The sequence below is a fragment of the Aquarana catesbeiana genome, linkage group LG01, assembly GCF_042186555.1.
Source record: "Aquarana catesbeiana isolate 2022-GZ linkage group LG01, ASM4218655v1, whole genome shotgun sequence".
In the NCBI taxonomy this organism is placed as follows: Eukaryota; Metazoa; Chordata; class Amphibia; order Anura; family Ranidae; genus Aquarana; species Aquarana catesbeiana.
The window spans coordinates 892297078-892318445 of record NC_133324.1 but is presented as its reverse complement, the minus strand read 5'-3'; the positions used below and the strand labels follow the sequence as shown (position 1 = coordinate 892318445).

Sequence of the window (21368 nt, the reverse complement as noted above, 5' to 3'; positions counted from 1 at the left end):
TGTTAACATTAACAGGAATGTTGAAGTCACCAAGAATGATAGTGGGCATTTCAGAGGAGAGAAAGTAGGGTAGCCAGGCAGCAAAGTCATCAAGAAAGCACAATACCGGCCCAGGAGGCCGATAAATTGCTGCAATCCTCAGCGAAATGGGAGAAAACAGACGAATACAGTGCATCTCGAAAGAAGAGAGGGATAGAGAGGGAGGGACAGGAAGGACTTGAAAGGTGCTTTGTGGGGATAGAAGGATTCCAACTCCACCTCCTTTCTGTCTTTTGGGTCTGGGGGAGTGAGTCCAATGGAGACCACCATGGGGGAGAGCAGCAGGAGAAGCTGAGTCAAAATTTTGAAGCCAGGTTTCTGTTATGGCAAGTTTGTTAAAGCCATGAGAGATGAAGTGGTCATGTACAGATGTTAGCTTGTTACAGATGGAGCGGGCGTTCCAAAGGGCACATGAGATTGGTTGGCTGCTTTGAGGAAGCAGGGCGATAGAAATTAAACTGAGTGGATTGCAGTGGTTGCCAGAGGGGGAGGGGTATTGGATATGTGGCTTGCAGTTGGAAAATGGTGGACCAGGATTAGGAGAAATGTCACCTGAGACTAGGAGAAGGAGGAGGGCAAGAAAGGTAAGATGGGAGTGGGATGTGCATGAGCGCACGTGTCTAGTGTCCCTGGTGTTTATGTCAGCATGTGGATGCAGCAAATGCAGGAGATGATGGGTGCCATAGTAGGAAGAGGGTAGGAGTGAGGGTGATATGTGTATGCTGCAGGGAAGAGAGGAGGGGTAGAGTAAGGATAATTTGAGGATAGAAGACACCAATGTGAGAAGGAAGAGAATAAGGAGCATGTTAGTGGATAGAGAGTGGGAAACTGACTATCTAAAATATAAAATAAATGTCAAAAGCTGGTTTGCGTGTCGTGTTGCAGAGTGGAGCAGAGTTCTTGTTGTATCTTTGTACCAGCTTTAGTTATCCTGCTTTCGTTAAACTGCGTCGGTGAAACTGCACATCACTCGCGACAGAGCCACTCAGGAAGGAGCCATGATGTCTGTGCCTTGCCCCTGTCTGCGCCACCCCATAAGATGCTTTAAATTTATAGGGAGACTAAGCAAGCATGCTTTTCTCAGTTGGTCATTATTGGGTCTGATTTGAGACACCTGAATATGAGAGAGGGGATGGCCAATACCAGACCAGGTACAGACACAGGCTAGGGTCGTAAAGCTAATTGCCTCTCTTGATCACTCAAGCCAGATGGGGTTGAGAATCAATCACAAGTAATATTACTATTGCAGTGGGGTTGGTTTAGAGCTAGCATTAAATATAGAAGTTTAAAGATATGGCAGATATGGAAATTGATGCATATAGTGGAAGAATTTGGTAAGTTTTCGGGCTTAGTTATTAACTGGGAGAAATCATCGCTCCTACCGGTCGATCCACTGGCTAATTCCATTCCAATGGGAATGGCTCAGTTAAAAATCACAGCAAAGATGAAATATCTTGGTATAGGGCTGTCAAATGACCCCAATCAGTTTATTGGGGATAATCTAGTCCCGCTTCTATCGAAATTTAAAAGGAAATGTGATATCTGGAATAGACTCCCTCTGTCTGTGGCAGGATGTGCCAACTTGGTTAAAAAGATATGGATGCCGCAGTTGTTGTATTTACTTCATAATTCCCCAATCTGGATTGGAGAGAAATGGTTCCAAAAAAATACAAACCCTTTTCAGGGAGTTAATATGGAAAAAAGGTCAGGCTAGGATTAGCCTGCAAACGTTGCAGCGTCCTGCCATAGAAGGGAGAATGGCAGTCCCCCACCTGTTTAGTTACTATTTGGCAGCTCAGCTACAACAGTTAGGGGGAAGTGCCACCATGGGAGGGGAAAATACCAGCGTTAAAATTATGTTACAGGGGAATTCACATAAATCACTGGCGGAAGCGTTAGAGGCAAATTCACTGCAAGGCGACAGTCCAACACTTAAGATGGTCCCTAAAGTCTGGCAGACAGTCAAGAGAATTATGGGGTATAGAGGAGTTTCAGAATACTCGCCAATCTGGCATAATAAATATCTATATGAGTTATTAACTATAGAGAAAAATAGGATATGGGAAAGATATGGTGTGAGTCGGCTGATCCAACTGTACGAAGAAGACACTCTAAAATCATTTGCAGAGCTGAGACAAGAGTATGGGATACCAAATAAAATATTTTACAGTTATTTACAGATCAGACACGCCCTGGATAATCAGTTCAGAGACCAACCGTTGACATGGAGCAAGATCCCACTTCTTCAAAAAATAATCAAGACAGAGACCACCAAGGGCCTTATATCCGAGATATACGCACAAATAATAAGCAGAATTAATATACAGGTAGGGACCTCTAGGAACAAAGAAAGATGGGAACTAGATGTGGGGGTAATAACTGATAATTAATGGAAGAGGATTTTAGAATTTGGTCCATTGGTGTCGGTTTCTCCCTCACAAAAAGCCTCACATCTGTTATTACTGCACAGAGCTTATTATACCCTCAAGAAATTATATATGTTTGGCCGTAGATCTGATGATGAGTGCCCTAGATGCCGGGAAACGGGGGATCTTATACACATGGTGTGGAGATGCCCAAAACTGGTCAGATACTGGTCAGAGATTTAAAAAATTATTAACACCACGTATAGGGTTAAATTAGATCTGGAACCCAAAACATGTGTTTTGGGCTATATTGACGGAGAGTTAGGGGATGTGAGCACCATAATTGCCATCGCGAGATGTTTGTATCAAGCAAGGAAACTAATCGCACAATCTTGGCAATCAAAAACACCTCCGACTCCGGAAGAATGGGTTAGCACTGTCAACTCATTAGTATGGAAGGAAAAAACAAATTATACCAGGCTAGGCAATTATGGCAAGTTTGTCAAGATATGGAACCCTTGGCTACAAAGGATAGTATGCCCCCTGTGAGTGCTGCATTAGAGTCCATATGTAACAATAGCTTTAAAAATGGGAAGCGATATGGAAAACGTAGCCCCCAATAAAAGTAGTAAACAAGGAATAAAGTGTGCACTGAAAAAGGTTATCCTTAAAAGGATGGGTTGTGGGCGGGGGGAAGGAGGGGGTATATAGTAAAAAATGCAAGGCTGTTACGAATAATAATAATGGTCATTTAACACAAGACCGATGGGTTTTACTGTTTAATTGTATGTTTAACCTTTTGTACTGATGCAAAAAATCAAAAAAAATGATATAAAGTAAAAAAAAAAAAGATATGGCAGCAGAAGACGTTTACCAAAAATGTTACAGCAAAGTCAGTTCAGTAGAGATGTACAGATGGATAGATGTTTACAAAAAATGTTACAGCAAAGTCAGTTCAGTAGAGATGTACAGATGGATAGATGTGTACCAAAAATGTTACAGCAAAGTCAGTTCAGTAGAGATGTACAGATGGATAGATGTTTACCAAAAATGTTACAGCAAAGTCAGTTCAGTAGAGATGTACAGATGGATAGATGTTTACCAAAAATGTTACAGCAAAGTCAGTTCAGTAGAGATGTACAGATGGATAGATGTAGTGTCTGAAAGGATCGATATCTGATCTGATCAGATCTTTTCTAGCGTCCACAGCAGTTTAGGGTTCCCAAAAACGCAGTGTTAGTGGGATCAGCCCAGATACCTGTACAGATGGATAGATGTTTACCAAAAATGTTACAGCAAAGTCAGTTCAGTAGAGATGTACAGATGGATAGATGTAGTGTCTGAAGGGATCGATATCTGATCTGATCAGATCTTTTCTAGCGTCCACAGCAGTTTAGGGTTCTCAAAAACGCAGTGTTAGTGGGATCAGCCCAGATACCTGCTAGCACCTGCATTTAGCCCCTCCGCCCAGCCCAGCACAACCAAGTGTAGTATCAATCGATCACTGTCACTTACGAAACACAAAACACATAACTGCAGCATTCGCAAAGTCAGGCCTGATCCCTGCAAATGCTAATAGTTTTTTTGATAGCATTTGAATCAGTCGCTAACAGTCAGGAGCTTTTCTACCTGTGAGTCTCACTACTGTACCAGTAAATTTGGAGACCAAAATGTCAAATCAAAGGTACAGTAGTGAAGAGGCCTACACGTTTCTGAGCATGACAGATAGTGAAGAGGAAGTCACTCATCTGTCAGATTCAGGCTCAGAATACGATCCTGTAGATGACAGTGGCACCCTGACAGATAGCTCTGACGACGGAGTTGTGGTCCCTGCCAAGGTCAGGCGTACCAGACCCCGTTCTTCTTCTGTTGTCATTGAGGTGCAAGAACCGCAGGTCCCTCGTATGGAGCAGAGAGCCAGTACTAGCGCCGCTCATCCTTCTGGTGAACTGGCAAGCACCAGCGGCCTAGTACATCCTGGTCGTACATCCAGCACTGCAGTAACACTTGGTGACATGGCAAATCCCATAAGTACAATTCAAGCTGGCGAGCTGGCAAGCACAAGTAGTGTCCCACTGCCACCAAGAAGAAGACAAAGACCATAGTGCCCTTCCTGCTGCATTCGCCAATCCTAATTGGGAACCAACCACTTCTGCAGCACCCGTACTTCCCCCATTCACTGGCCAACCCTGAATTCAGGTGGAAAAAGTTGATTTTACATTACTTGATTTTTATTCACTGTTTTTCACCGAAGATCTCTATAAATCTATTGTGGACCAAAGCAATTTATATGCTGGTCAATTCATCGCTGCTAATCCCCAGCTGACTCTTGCCAGAGATTGGAGACCAATTACGGATTTAAGACCTTCCTGGGCCTATCCCTCCTCATGGACGTAACTAAAAAGAGTGAGTTGCGGTCATATTGGTCCACTGACCCAATTCACCATACGCCCGTGTTCTCTGCCTCCATGACCAGGACACGATCAGAGCAGATCTTGCGGTTCATGCATTTCAACGACAATAAACTCTGTCGTCCTCGGGGTGACCCTGAATTTGATCATTTGATCGGCTCTACAAAATTCGCCCCCTCGTAAACCACTTCAACCAACGTTTTGCAGCCTTGTTTACTCCCCATCAAGTTGTCTGCATTGATGAGTCCCTAATTAAGTTTTCTGGCCGCTTGTCATTCAAACAGTATCTTTCCACCAAGCTTGCCAGATACGGGGTCAAGATGTATAAGCTCTGTGACAGGGCCACAGGCTATACATATAGTTTTATGGTTTATGAGGGAAGAGATAGTTACATAGAGCCGGAGAACTGCCCTGACTACATATGGAGCGCTAGTAAGATTGTGTGGGACTTGGTGTCGCCCTTATTCGGAAAGGGGTACCACTTTTATGTGGACAATTATTACACAAGCGTGCCACTTTTTAGTCACTTGTTTGATCATCAAATTGGCACATGTGCCACTGTGCGATCTAATCACTGGGGCTTATCCCAGCAGCTTGTAGATTCCCGTGTTAGGCTGGGGAAGTTAGCCTGCTTGAGATGTAATAATTTGCTTGCTGTGAAGTGGAGGGATAATAAGAATATTTTTGTTCTGTCCTCCCTTCACAGAGACACGACGGTCCAAATTCCTATGGTGACTGGTGTTGTAGAGAAACCCCTCTGTGTCACAAATATAACCAGTTGCCGTACCTAATTGCTGTAAGGCCAGACGCTGGTGCAAAAAAGTGTCTGTTTATTTATTTCAATTGGCTTTGCTTTTGTGCTATACAAAGCTTCAAGACGGACTGGATCCTTCCTTAAATTCCAGGAAGAGGTCATTAGAGCCATTTGGACTTCGCAATCCAAATGCAGTAAGCCGGCTGCATTAGAGGCCTTTTCCGCATGTCCTCTCTGGTACTCCTACCCAAAGAAACCCCCAAAGAAGATGTTGTGTTTGTAGAAAGTGCAGATTTAGGCGTGAAACCCGCTTTTATTGTCCCTCCTGTCCTGACCAACCTGGTCTTTGCATTGGTGACTGTTTCGAACGCTATCACACACTAGTTGAATATTAGCGTAGGGTATGGCCATCACATTTTGAAAGACCCTAATCTGCAACGTTCAGTTTTTAATTTTCTTACAGTTTTTATAAAAGTGTGGTATGTTATACTGTAATGTTTGTTTTATTGTTAACCATCATTTGTTTAACAGGTACACCATTCAGCTGCAGCATGAGTTTATCTATCTTGACAGCATTTGCTACCACAATACATAAAGCCGTGACTCCATTATTCTGACAGCAACAGCGTTTGCTCCCACGATACTTAAAGCCGTGACTGCAGCACTGTTGGAGGTGATTTCACCACCACAGTTAAAAAAAAGAACATATATGCCGAAGCATGGGGGCAGGGTTGGAGGAGCGATTTGCTCCTAACATTGGGGCAGATGCCCCCCATGCTTCGGCATATATTTATATATATAGGCACAGATTGCAATGTTTTATTTTTACTATGTTTTATTGTATTTGCTTTGCAGGTATGGTAAGTCTTACTGTTATACTGTAATATCACTTTGTTTTATTGTTAACCATCATTTGCTTAGCAGGTACGTCATTCAGCTTAATTTATCTTGACAGCAACAGTGTTTGCTCCCACGATACGTAAAGCTGTGAGTCCAGCGCTGTCGGAGGTGATTTCACCATCTGCAAAATACTCAACATGCCTCTCAGCAGATAGCTTGGGGTGTCTACTTTCCAAAATGGGGTCATTTGGGGGGGGGGGGGGGGGGTTGTGCTATCTGAGAATTTCATGGCCTCCAAAACTGTGATAGCTTTTTTTTTTTTTTTGGTTTTCAGGGTCCTGTACGCGGTTAGACTGCCAAAAAGTTCCGCACATGTGGTATCCCCGTACTCAGGAGAAGCAGCAGAATGTATTTTGGGGTGTAATTCCACATATAACCATGCCATGTTTGAACAATATATCATTTAGTGACAATGTTATGTAAAAAAAAAATTGTAATTTTGCCGAAACTTGTGGCAAAATATAAAATATTTAATGGACTCAACATGCCTATCAGCAAATAGCTTGGGGTGTCTACTTTCCAAAATGGGATCATTTGGGGGGGGGGGGGTTGTGCTATTTTGTCATTTCATGGCCTCTGAAACTGTGATAGGTAGTAGGTCCAGGGCTGGCTTGGAGATCCACCACCTTAGAGATTTGTATGACTGGACAGAAGCATTGAATAATCCAAAGTTTGGGTTTGCTTGTTCCTTGTCATGAGTACCTTTGATTGAAGAGGTCTGGAGTGAAACTAGGCAAAGGGAACTGCCTCAAAGGAGGCTATCATTAAGCCCAGAAGTCTCATGCAGAAGCAAACTGAGGAGTGCTGTGGATTTTCATGTGGGACCTTAGGGAAGCAACCTTCTGAGGGAGGAAGATTCTGGCTTGGTCTGTGTTCACAATTAGACTCTAGACACTGTTTGAAGGACCTGAAGTGAACTAGCCAAAGGCCTGAAATGATGAAATGAGACAGACAAGGTTGTGGCTGAAAAATCCTTCAGTAGGAGGTTGTCCAGGTAACCTATAAGTTGATTGCCCTGGGTTTACAGAAGAGCAGGAAGTGGGACAAACACCTTTGTGAACACACATGGTACATAGGAGAGTTGCAAATGGGAAGTGTTGGTCTTCCAAAGCAAAATGCAGAAAGTGTTGATATGAGGGGAAGATAGAAAATGTGTAGATAGACTGTAATGTGAAAAGGGACTATATAAAATAACATTTATAGATAGGCATCTTGTAGGTCTACTGATGCCAAACATTTCCCTTGCCCAAGAGAAGCAATAACAGATCTTGTTAATTAAATTCTGAATTTTAGTACAGGTATGTAGTAAGTTATGGGAGATGACAAGTCCAACAGAGTATATACAAAATAATACAATAACAGAATCCTTTAGAGTCCCATTCAGAATGCTCAGTCCTTCTGTTCATTACAGAAAGTATTGAGACATAGTATACAGACACTCCACTATCCATTATATATGTCCAGTCTATATACTGTAGGCCCCCATGTATATCTTTCATGTATGTGCATCCCTGTGCTTCCTATCCTAGGACTTTCCTCCCATCATCCTTTTCATCATAACAGTCAAATCTTCCTCTTGGTATACAGGTTATAACCAGTGACTTTATAACACTGGAGGGTTTTCTTGATTGGCTGATCTGTTGATTGCTTTGATGGTATAGGATTTAAAATAATCGGCGTGTTGGTGTCAAGCGCAGTGCGCCCTTCCCCTTCTTTTCTCTCTCACTCACACAGTGGTAGCGAGCAACATTTACCTCACACACACACAGCGGCGGCCATCGCACTCGTCTGTCTGTCCCACTCCGGGCCGCCCGTCAGCATCTCTCAGGCCGTTCAGGAAGGAGGGGATCACTGCTGAGGTGTTCCGTCCTGCCCCTCCTCCTCCCTTCCCAGGAGCGGTCCCCACACCGCCTCACCGAGGAGCAGCTTCCTCTCTCCTCCTCCTCCCTCAGCAGCCAGGCCCGAGCCTGCACCCGCCTCTCCTCCTCCGCTCTCTTCGCCTCTACTCTCCCCATCTACAGCAACATGTCAGCGCCGGCGGCCAAACTCAGTAAAAAGGAGGTGAACTCCAACCACGACGGAGCGGACGAGACCTCAGAAAAAGAGCAACAGGAAGCCATCGAGCATATCGACGAAGTACAGAATTAAATAGACAGACTGAACGAACAAGCCAGTGAGGAGATATTGAAAGTAGAACAGAAATACAACAAACTTCGTCAGCCATTCTTTCAGAAGAGGTCAGAATTGATCGCCAAAATCCCAAATTTCTGGGTCACAACATTTGTCAATCACCCACAAGTCTCTGCACTGTTGGGGCGAAGAGGATGAGGAGGCACTTCACTATCTCACCCGGGTGGAAGTCACAGAGTTTGAAGACATAAAATCTGGATACAGAATAGATTTTAATTTTGATGAAAATCTTTACTTTGAAAACAAAGTTCTCTCGAAAGAGTTTCACTTAAATGAGAGTGGCGATCCATCCTCAAAGTCAACAGAGATAAAATGGAAAGCAGGAAAGGATTTGACGAAGCGCTCTAGCTCAACACAGAATAAAGCCAGCCGAAAGAGGCAACACGAAGAACCTGAAAGCTTTTTCACTTGGTTCATGGATCATTCTGATGCTGGCGCAGATGAGCTGGGAGAGGTTATAAAGGATGACATATGGCCAAATCCATTACAGTACTACCTTGTTCCAGATATTGAGGATGAAGAAAACGAAGGAGAGGAAGATGATGATGACGAAGAGGAGGAAGGACTTGAAGATATTGATGAGGAAGGTGATGAAGATGAGGTTGAAGGAGAGGAGGATGACGATGAAGACGAGGAGGGAGAAGAGGCCAAGGAAGATGAAGGCGAAGACGATTAAGTGATTGCATTGTTTGGATTCCACCCCTTTTTCCTTTTTCTTTATCCAGTCCCTGGGAGCAAGATGCTGTTGTGTTTATTTTTTGTTTTTTTATCTATATTTTTTTTGTGTGTGATTGGACACCTTGTTCTTGGTCCCTTCCCCTCTTTATCATGGTTCATATTTTTATTTTATTTTTGGGGGGGAGAGGTAAGAACTGAGTAAAAATACTGTGGAAATCTCTAAACTTGTTTTTTTTTTTTTTTGTTTGTTTTATTTTTTTTCCCCCAAAACCATTCTCCTGAAATCAAACTACAACCTGTACCATCATAAGGTGTATGCGGAGTCTTGTGTCCTCAGCGGCTGCCTTTGGTCTAAGCTGAGGTCTTAGACCCTGTGTGGTAGTGCGTAGCAGTCTAGCCTTTCCATAATTTTTTGCCTCTCCTGTGTATATTGGGCTCAGAGGTTACTATTTCCATGTGAATATGGGAAGATGGCAGTTACCAACATGTATCGGTCTATTTTTTTTTTCTTGTTTAAAAAACTTTGAAAAATAATAAAAAAACACATTGTGGGGAAGAGATCTGAGGGAGGGTTTTCAGAAGACAGCAGGGAGGGTTGGGAGGGCTAGGTTGGGCATTTTGGAAATATGGCTTTTCTCTGGCATGTTTGTGATGTTTTTCAAGACATCCATGCCGTTTAAGACACTTTTAAAATAGTAAAAGCTAAAATAAAACTCCTCGATGGCTCTCAGCCCTGACACAGAAATGGACATTGTCAAAAAATTTTTTTTTTTTCTTTTTTTTTTGGAAAGGAAATAATGCCCAGTTTTAAACGTTAAAGTGTACAAGTTGCTTTGTTACAATAAAACTAAATGTGTACACAAAAAAAGAAAAGGATTTAAAATAATCAAGTGTGAACAACCTTTATCATGGCAATTCATGAAATGGGGTTGTTTTGGGGAAAATTCTCATTGTGTACAGTCAGACAATGCTTTACAAACAGGAAAACAGTCTTATTAGAGGAATCTATTGAGAGATTTTAAAACAAGAGTTGGGAAGAACCTCCATTTGATTTTGGAACTGTAAATAGATTTGAAAAGAAAACTTTAAATTGTTCTTCACTAAAGGAACTAATGCAAAAAACTCCTTTTGCCTGAAGTTGGTGCAAAGCGGCCCATTTTTGGGCTGAAGCTGGCAGACCGGAAGGCAAAAAGCGAGGAAAGGACAGATACATTTTATTTTGCACTGCTTTAAAATGACAGATTGGACCCAGAGATTTGGGATGTCTTGGATCCAGATTAGTGCAAACATCAACTATCTAAGATAAGGGGTTTGACAACTGGAGTTTAAAAGTACCAGTACTTTTCAAATGCAGTCACTGTTTATGAAACCCTATCCTCCTCACCTCACAAACATTCCCTATAGAAAAATGTGTGGATCTGTTTTCCCAGGCTTCTTTCAAAGAAATCATCAGCTTCAAACCTAACTCACCCTCCGTTTTTTCTTTTCTACCCCTATAAAAACCCAATTGTATGCTTTTGTGTTTTGAAAAACTGAACTTTGACCTAATTACACAGTAGAATCTATTCCTAATTATACTAATTTATTCACAAGCCTATGAGTGCAGTTTTGTTCCTAGGGCAAAAAGCTTAAATGTAATCTTTAAAAGGTCAGTATAAATAAATTATCTAATTTTCATAAACGTGCTTGCCTAAAAAGAGGTTTTAATATTTGGCACAAATAGGTATGTAGTAATTTCAGTGGATAATAAAGGAAATTTTAGAAATCCTGTTTAAATGCTATGGTCAACAGATACACTTCGAGTCCAATCTTTACTCCAAAGACTTGCTTCAAACGTGCTGTAAAAGTTGTAAAAAACTATTGCTGGTTCTTACATTGGTCTAATACCCTTCTGGATGGCAGTGTACTCAGCTGGTAGGCTTTTCTCTGACCATCTGTGATTACTGAATATAATTGCAACCTAGGTATACAACTAAAATATACAACGTAGAACAAAGCTTTTATGATTACTTTAGTTTCAAAAGGTTAACATTTTGCAAGCATTATTATTATTTTTATTGCTAACAAAGACAACTGAGCTCAGGGGTATTTGGTCTATTTTAACATTTTTGTTTTTTACATTGAACAAAAAATTTGTACCAACCTGCAAATTCCAACATTTGAGAATTCTCCACTTCAAACAACAATTCATCATGAATCTGTGCAATGAGCCTGAAAGACATCCATTATGTTTAGTGTCGTCAGGACTACAGTATTTAGCGTTGCATAAATAGTGATCACAAAGTAATTTGTAGTTGAAACTGGAAAGGTGTCCCGATTACTAGAGTATAACATAAGCTATTAAAAATATTTTCCTTTGTCCGCTCTCCTAACAGATTCAATACACAGCCTGATAGCCCACACATAACTGAAAAGCACATTTTATTTCATAGTTGTTCACTATATATATATGCGCAAATAAATGTTAAATAAGCCAGACAACTATAATACCATTGCACGAAATTGTTCCTGAAACAAAATCTGACCACAAATCTAGTCTTATACATCAGCTACAAAGACTGAACAAAGTGCTACATGCACTTTGTCCTCATGGGGGGGCAGGATCAGCTAAATAAAAAGTGGGACTTTTTCTTCTTCAAAGCATCATTTTGCAAATTACAGCTGTACAGGTCTTGTTAGTCCAGTTTGCAGAAACGACGCAAGGAGGAAGAAGAAGACGGCGACACCAGAAGATGACAGCATGGGGAGAAAATGGAAGAGTAAGAAAGCGAGGGCACCAGGAGAGACGACATCGGGAGAGATGACATCGGGAGGGACGACATCGGGAGAGACGGCGGCTCAGAGCTATTTTACTAATAAAGGAATTGTCAAAAACTGGCTTTTGTTTTGTTTTTTTACTTTTCACAGTTTTTTTGGTGAATGGGTAGGGGTACGATGTACCCGATACCCATCCACATAGGGTGGAGGGCCGGGATCTGGGGGTCTCCTTGTTAATGGGGCTTCCAGATTCCAATAAGCCCGCATACCCCGACAACCACCAGGCAAGGGTTGTCGGGAAGAGGCCCTTGTCCTCATCAACTTGGGGCAAGGTGCTTTGGGGGGGGGGCGCAGAGCCATCCCCGCATGTTGAGGGCACGCGGCCTGGTATAGTTTAGGGGGGGCGCTCACTCGTCTTCTCCCTTTCCTGACCTGCTGGGTGGCATGCTTGATTAAGGGTCTGGTATGGATTTTGGGGGGGGGACCCCACACAGTTTTTTTCTATTACGGCGTGGGGGTCCCTCCGAATCCATGCCAGACTCGAAGGGAGGACCTGGGGGGGAACCCCATGCTGTTTTTTTCGCAAATTTTTTTGCCGGCAATCTTTATTTATTTTTTTCAATTCAGCTTTCAGCTGATGACTCATTGGTTGTCAGGGACGCGGCAGCCGGCTTCCGGGCCCCCTCCTTAGCAACCAGCTTTATACAGTGTGTATTACAGTGCGTTTAAAGAGGAAAAATGCAAAACGCAAAATGCTTGAAAACTGCATGCAAACACGCATAAAAATACTGGTTTAAAAAAGCAAAATGCGCTGAAAAACGTGCCTAAAAAACGCATCAAACGTAGCCGCATAGGTGTGAACTTAGACTCTAACGTCTATGTTACATATGCAACACAGAGTTACACTTTCAAAACTCTTTACAAACCTGGCTGTCAGACTTGAAGAGCACGTGATGGAGGCTGAAATGTTAATCATTGCCCGTTTGCACAAGTCAGCAGCAGAGCCTTGAAGAAATGTAAATGTTAGACAAAGAGTACGGTTTACTTTCAGAACATATTTTTATTTATTGGTGTATTGCTTAAATTTTGTATGTCAGTTTCATATTTTTGATTGCTTGCTCTCCCAAAAATGTATGTTACGGTAGAATCAAGTATACAGTTTATTCTATATTTTTTCCTGTTGCAAAGTTTCTTAGAAATTAAATAAAGTTTTTTTTTCAAAACTGAACTTTTTTTGTGTGTGTGACACTAAAAAAAGTGAATAAAATAAATAAAAAAGTTCAAATATTAATGGTTAATAGCATAGAAATGAAAAAAAAAATCAAGTATATAATAGTTGAGCTGTTTAGGGTAAACTAAGAGCCCATTCACACAGGGGCAACACGACTTCCAGCGCGACTTTGGGAGGCAACTTGGACACGACTTAAGTATGAATCACAGCGCGACTTGGGGCGACTTCAGCGCGATTAGGGGCAACTTACAACGCAACTTGAAGTTGCCTCCAGGACAGGGAACTTTACAAGTTATCTTAGAGCTTATCAGCTCTTGTGACATCATTCTTGTTCCTGTTTTCTTCCTTGTTCCCTGTTCCCTGTTGTTCTGTGTTCTGTGTCTGTATTCTTTTCTGCTTCCTGTAAAGTTGCCTCACTATGAACGGTGATCCGACTTGGAGGCGACTTCCATTGAAATCAATGGGTACAAGTCACCTAGAAGTCGGACTGAAGTAGTACAGGAACCTTTTCTGAAGTCAGAGCGACTTCAGTAGTGTGCATTAAGACGGCTCTCATTCACTTACATTGATTTTATCATGTCGCGCGACTTGAGGCGACTAGGGGCGACTTCAAGTCGGATCCAAAGTTGCCCCTGTGTGAATGGGCTTTAAGGGTTAATAAGGTTCAATGACGTTTCCCCTGATGATTGGTGACCAAAATTGAACTGCACATTCAAGATGAGGCCAGGCCAGTGTTATGTGAAGGGGTAGAATATAAATTTATCTCTGGAATGTATGCCTTTTGAATGCATTACAATATTTAGTTAGTTATGTTAGCTTTGGCTTGGCATTGCATGCCATTGCGAAGGCAGGGTATAGATTATGTGATTTTCTTTTAATGCAACCACAGGTGGCTACACATTCAGTGATGATGGGGGAATTCCTGCTGTGGAGCTATTGTGTTCTTCTGGCGGGGGCAGGGGCGAGGGTGGGGGGCCCGCGAGCCATCCCTGCTAGGAGAACACAATGATTACTGCTAGCGGCTAAAAATCTGACATACTGGTTGTACCCATTTGATAGATGTATCAACTTGGGTACAATCAGCCTGCCTGCTGAACTGGACAAGCTTCGATCCATCTATGGCCGGCATTAAACTGTGATCTATAAGCACCCCAGATCATTTTCCATCGCTGATTCTCCCAGGAGAGAAACTCTATTCAGAGACCATTCAGAGAATGAGTCATTTATCCCTACTATCTGTGCTTGTTCCTATTCAGTTTCCTATTCAGATGCATACAATTTTATCAATTTCAACAGAACTTGTTTTATAGATTAAACATTTATGAAGTACAGTATCAAATGCTTTAAATTAAGTATGTCCAATGGATTTCCACCATCCAATTTCTCACTTATTTCCTTATAGAATGTTAACAGATTGGTCTGTGAGGAATAGTCTCTCATAAATCCATGCTGGTTGTCACTTATGATACCTTTATCACATACAAATTTATGAGTCCTATACCATTCTCTCAAATACCTTACATACTACTGATGATAGGCTGATTAGTCTGTAGTTTCCTGTTATACATTGCAACTCTTTTTTGTGAATTGGCTCTACATTTGCTCAATCAGTTGGTACCATTCAAGTCAGTAAATTAGAACACATGCACAAACACACACATATTATTGAAAACTTTTCGTCTTGTGTACACTTGTGGATAGGGGAGCAATAAAAATAGGCGATTGAGCGGTGGAAGGCGCATGCTCGGAGTCTCCCAAGATGGGCACGTAAGCCCGGAGCTCCGCAATGCCCTGGTCATACGGCTCCACTACTTGGATCATGCCTGGCTGGACGCCCGCTAATGGCAGCATCTTATAGGGGAGAGCTGCCGGCACCAGCACATGCCAGGGGACCCCAGCTCAGCTCCAGGTGACTCGGGCCCTGACATCCCCTTCAATGACACTGATATATTCGCTAAAATCTCTGGGCTGCTAGACAGAGGGCTGACACAAACGACTGACAGAATTACTGGAGACATTTGGTCAGACTTTCAAAATCTAGACTCGAGAATGGAATAGAGAATAGAAACCATTGAACACAAACTGGACATCACAATCTCCAGAGCTAATCAGGATCGCGTCCACTTGCTCCAAGAACAACTTGACATGGCTCATTCTAGGATCAAAGACCTTGAAAATCGATTGAGAAGGGACAATTTCAGAGTTAGGGGCCTCCCTGTATCCATCACGGATATCCCTTACACAGTACAAGATCTTATCAAAAACCTAATTCCATCCATCCCAGCACACAAACTGGACAGGGCTCACAGATCCCTAGGACCACCCAGAAAAGATGGATCTCCAAGGGATATAGTTGTGAAACCCCACTTCTATTCAATCAAAAAAGAAATTATGAAAAGATCTCACCAGCTATCCCAATTAATGTTTCAGGGACACACGATCCAAATTTTTGCCGACATACCCCTCTTCACTATCCAAAAGGGGAGGTCCCTAAAACCCCTCCTTACTGTTCTTACTAAGAAGTACATCCCGCCCGCTGTATGCCAAATGACGTCCTCAGCTTTGAGCGGGGATATCTGAATGATGCCTGTAGCTACAGGCATCATTCAGATATTGTCTTTTAGAGCCAGCGATTCTGTGCACCATAAAAACAATCATAGCAGCTGTTCAGCCGCTTGATCGTTCTTATGAGAGACGAGAGGGGACGCCCCCCCCTCCACGCCCGGCCTCTGCATTCAAACGAATGGCGCCGATTCAGCTGGGAAGCCAGGATCGTTTTTTTTGTTTTTTTTTATTTCAGGCTTTCCAGCCGAGAGGTGAGATGTGGGGTCTTATTGACTGTAAAGAAGACCTGTCATACCATATTCCTATTACAAGGGATGTTCACATTCCTTGTAATAGCAATAAAAGTGATCAAAAAATTTGGGGGGGAAAAAAAGTGTCAAGCTAAAATAAAGTAAAATTAACAATACAAAAAAAAAAAACATTTTTAAAGTGCCCCTGTCCCCGTGAGCTCACACGCAGAAGCTAACGCATACCTAAGTCCCGACCACATATGAAAACGGTGTTCAAACCACACATGTGAGGTATCGCCGCAAACGTTAGAGCGAGAGCAATAACTTTGGTCCTAGACCTCCTCTGTAACTCAAAACATGTAACCAGTAAAAAATGTTAAAGCGTCGCCTATGGGGATTTTTAAGTAGCGAAGTTTGGCACAATTCCACGAGCGTGTGCAATTTTGAAGTGTGACATGTTAGGTATCTATTTACTCGGCGTAACTTCATCTGCAGCCCACCTCCAAACTATTCAAGAACAGCTGGACGTGGCCCTCTCCAGGATCGATGAACTTGAAAACAGGTCCAGGAGGTATAATTTTAGAATCAGAGGCCTCCCGGAAACCTACACAGATATCCCCTCCACGGTACAGGACATTATATCTGAACTTATACCAAATATCCCGCCCCAACGTCTCGAACTAGACAGGGCACACAGGGCTCTTGGACCCCCCCAGACAGGACGGATCGCCCAGAGACATAATTGTGAAAGCGCACTTTATCGCGGATAAGGAGGAGGTCATGCGACAATCACGTCAGAATTCTCAGTTGCAACACCGGGGACAACAGATCCAGATATTTGCGGATTTAGCTCCTTCAACTATTCAAAGACTTAGATCTCTAAAACCTCTCCTTACGTTTCTTTCACAACGGGACATCAAATACCGTTGGTCATTTCCTTTTGCTGTAAAGTTTACAATCCAGGGCAAGACCCATTCCTTCTCCAGTCTCCCTGAAGGTGAAAGACTGTTTCTGTCCCTCAAGTTAATATCCCTGGAGGCATCAATGGACTTTTCCTCATCCTCTTCAGGTTCGACCAAGCGTCCCCCTCCAGGCAGCCCCGTGTCCCCTCTCTGGAACAAGGGCCCATCCAAGAAGAGCAAGGACGGTAGACCACCGTAAGGGTCGGCTTGTACCTACATCATCCATTGTCTCTTTTTGGTCTCTTTCTTTGGGGCAGTTGTCCCCCCAGTTGATGGAGCGGGAGCTCCAAACTCCCCCACAAACAAAGGGCATGATGAGCCCATAATCTGGGATTCACTTTTCCACACACTTTTCCTCTATAGTTTCCCCCGCTGCAAACCTTCTCAGTGTGATGAGGAGAGAAACCACCTCTAACCAGCGTATCTACAATCCACGCCTTCCTAGAGCCGGTCAGCGGATTCTGAAGCCCTCCTGGAGACGAATGGATCCTCAGGAAATTAGCTCCATATGGGCGACTAGGGATTTTTCCCATAGAGATGAGTCTATCTCGGACTAGATTACATGTGACAATTGTATTAGGCCCTATCCCCGAATTTTATGGGGTCATCATCTTGACTAGCTACCCCATAACCCTCATCTTTTTTGGATATGATCCGCTTTTTGGGGTCTTTTTCCGTTCCTCCCTTGGTGCTCGGGCCCTCTCGGACCCCCCCTGCTAGATTGGGGGTGGTAGAGGTTTGGAGGGAGGGGGGTGTGGTTCCCTGGTTTCAGTTTATTTGTTTTTGCATATTTAGCCTGGCATTAAGAGCTGGGAGATTTGGGCTGTTAGAGCCTTAGCTGTGATTTTCACATTAGTGTGTAAGTTTTCCTGATTTCACTTGACATAGCAAGGGTCCGGGGTGGACCCCTTGCGCCTCCACTCATTTCCAAAGAACCGAGAGTGTCCTTTGGATTTGGGACTTCAGTCGGTCTCACGGGTGGACTGAAGGTGAATATTGGGGTTATAGCGGATACTATTCCGCAACTCCCCAAGGGTCCTATTAAAGGACCCATGTCTTTGTCTCTGTTTTTGTCTGTATGTTTGTCCTTCTCTACTTTCCTTCCCCACGCATCCTTCTTCTCTTTTCTAGCCTCTCGACGGGAGGGTACCCCACACACCCCTAAAATAGACTCAGGAGTTCTCCACTACATTCCTTTCCAGGCCAGAGGTAGAAGACATCGTATGGTAAGTGACTGCTTGATCATTGGCCTCCCTCCCCTCTGTTCTTATGACTGACTCGAATCTGAATGGAAATGATCTCAAGGTAGCTTCACATAACGTTCAGGGCCTGAATTCTTCCAGGAAAAGGAGACTAGCTCTTGACCACTACAAATCCTTGAGACTAGATGTAGTGCTACTTCAGGGGACGCACTTTCCGATCCGATACACCCCCAAGTTCCTTCACTCATATTACCCATCCTTTTTTCTAGCTAATGCTCCTAATAAGACGAAGGGGGTGGCAATTCTCTTCTCCAAAAACAGCAAATTCTCACTTATCTCTGATTATAAAGATCCAGAGGGTAGATTTATTCTGGTGAAGGGTACCCTGGAGGGAGTTTTATACTCTATGGTATTGTACTACGCCCCGAACAAGGGGCAAGCTACTTTCTTCCAGGGTCTCTTTACAACACTAGAGCCGCTGCTGGAAGGTAAGGTCATTCTAGGAGGAGATTCAAACGTGGCGTTTGATCAGGGTTTAGACAAAACTAAGCCCCCCAAAGACCAGCTCACACGCCCCCACGAAATTAAGCACCAGAATTGCCAAAATTCTCCATTCTCACGGATTAATTGACATCTGGAGGGAACTGAACCCCAAAAGTAGGGATTACACACACTTCTCCCCCCACCAATCTTACGCTAGAATCGATCACATACTCATTCCGACAAGCCTCATACCCTTGTCAAAAAAGGCAGCAATTTTAGATACAGCTTGGTCTGACCATTCATTGGTCCTCCTCACCCTGAGTAATGTTCTCACAGGGAAAGGAGGCTCCTTTTGGCGACTAAATGAGTCCCTTCTCTCCGACCCAAGCCACGTCAAGGAGATAGCAAACTCCATTAAAGAATACTTCCTCTTAAATGACATTGATAACATTTCCCCCGAGACCCTATGGGCAGCCCATAAGGCAACCATTCGAGGTGTACTAATCAAGTTAGCAACCCAGTCAAAGAAGGAGCGCCTGATCGATATCCAACGACTAGAAAAATCATTTCTTACCCTAAAAGCAGACCACAAAAAACACCCGACTAGAGCTGTTCTAGAAAGGCTAGACGCAACAAGACTCTATCCTTCCCTAAACTGAGGATAGCAGGACAACCCCCAACAGCTAATCCGAATAAAATCATGTCTGCCTTTCACGATTTTTACGACAAACTCTATAATCCCCCTCAAGCTGAGAAGGGCCCCTTGACCAATTCATTCCTGCAGAACTTGCAGCTTCCCTCCATCTCCAAAGACTACAAAGACTTAATGGAAGGAGCCTTTACAGTTGAAGAGATCAGGGAGGTTATTAAAGGCCTTAAGTCTGGCTCAGACCCAGGGCCAGATGATCTTTCGGTCCCCTACTACAAAGAATTCTGTGAAATTCTAGCACCCCACATGGCTAAATTTTTCAATTTCAAGAAATTAGGTTCCCCACTTGACCCTCAACTGAACACTGCGTTTATCTCTGTTATCCCCAAACCCAACAAAAATCACGAGGAAGTTGAAAATTACAGGCCCATCTCTCTAATTAATAATGACCTTAAAATTCTGACCAAAATCCTAGCCAATCGTTTAGCTTCATTCATCAAGCTGTATGTTCACAAGGACCAGGTCGGTTTTATTCCTGGCAGACAAGGACCAGACCAAATCAGGAGAGCGATAGATATCGTTTCCATTCTCCAATCAAACTGGGAAGGTGGGCCGAAACAGGAAGGATTGATCCTTTCGCTAGACCTTCACAAGGCCTTCGACTCAATCGAATGGCCCTACCTTTTCTCCTTATTGGAGAAGTGGGGATTTGGGCCCAGTTTTTTAGGGACCCTTAGATCACTATATTCCACTCCACGTGCAGTGATTCGATTACAAGGCCAATACTCTAAACTCCTTACCATAGCTAGAGGCACTAGGCAGGGTTGCCCTCTCTCCCCCCTGATTTTCGCAATTGCGATTGAAACTCTTGCAATAGCTATTAGAACTAATCCCAACATTCAAGGGGTGTCTTGTGGGGGCCAAGTCCACAAATGCGGGTTATTTGCAGACGATATGCTCCTTTTCATCACATCCCCAATCCACTTCACCCCCAAACCTATGCAGACTCCTGAAGGAGTTTTCATGGATTTCAGGGTTAAAGGTAAACTACTCTAAATCATCAGCTTTAAACATCTCCCTCAAACCAGACATGATGACCTCCCTCCAGAGTGCCTTTGACTTCAAATGGAGTGACACTTCTATCAACTATTTGGGGATCAAGCTTACAGCTAAAACGGAACTACTTTATTCGGCCAACTTCCCTCACACATACCGTAAGCTCGAGGCGGACTTAGACAACTGGGCAAAGGGGGGAATATCCTGGCTAGGGAGAATTCACGCAGTGAAGATGACATTGCTCCCAAGACTCCTCTACCTCGTCAGAGCCCTTCCGATACACATTGTGAAAGATCACCTGTCATCTTTTCAAAGAAAGGTTGTCAAATTCATTTGGGGGGGTAAGGGACACAGAATGCAGCAAAACACCTTATTCTTACCCAGACCACAAGGGGGAATGGGTCTCCCTCAGCTCTTCTGGTATTACCAAGCAGCCAGGCTTGCCCAGATCTCGAGAGTTTATGCGAAGGCTGAGAAACCAGATTGGATTAAAACAGAGCGACAGGTTGTACCTTCATACACTATTGACTTCCTCTTGTGGGTCCCCCCCAGAAAACGCCCCCCAATCCTATCCCCGATTCTCTCTCAATCCTTCAAATTATGGGATACATTAAGAAATAACCAGGCTTTAACTTCTAATTGCCACCCCCTAGCACACATTTTCAACAATCCCGACTTTGCCCCGGGATTAGACATCAAAGCATTTCTATGGTGGTTGGACAAGGAGCTGTATCGGATAGGACACTACTTCACTAACGTTGGCCCTATCACCCTTGCTTTCTGTGTGAGCCAACTAGAGATGCCTAACTCTGAACGTTTCAGATTTCATCAAATACGACATTTCCTCCACCACATCGGGGAGGTTAAATCCTCACCCCACACATTCACGCCATAC

General features: G+C 43.4%; 1 protein-coding gene and 1 pseudogene across 1 annotated transcript in view; one reads left to right on the top strand and one right to left on the bottom strand.

Moving 5' to 3' along the window:
* Window positions 1-21368, bottom strand: part of POLN (DNA polymerase nu) — a 202735-nt gene that overhangs the window by 16281 nt on the left and 165086 nt on the right. Inside the window, exons 19-20 of the mRNA XM_073610916.1 lie at window positions 13022-13100; window positions 11482-11549 (exon numbers count right to left, since the gene is read on the bottom strand). Of these exons, the coding sequence (XP_073467017.1) occupies window positions 11482-11549; window positions 13022-13100 (147 nt within the window). The remainder of the gene's footprint in view (window positions 1-11481; window positions 11550-13021; window positions 13101-21368) is intronic.
* On the top strand, window positions 8176-9422 carry LOC141118444 (protein SET-like; annotated as a pseudogene).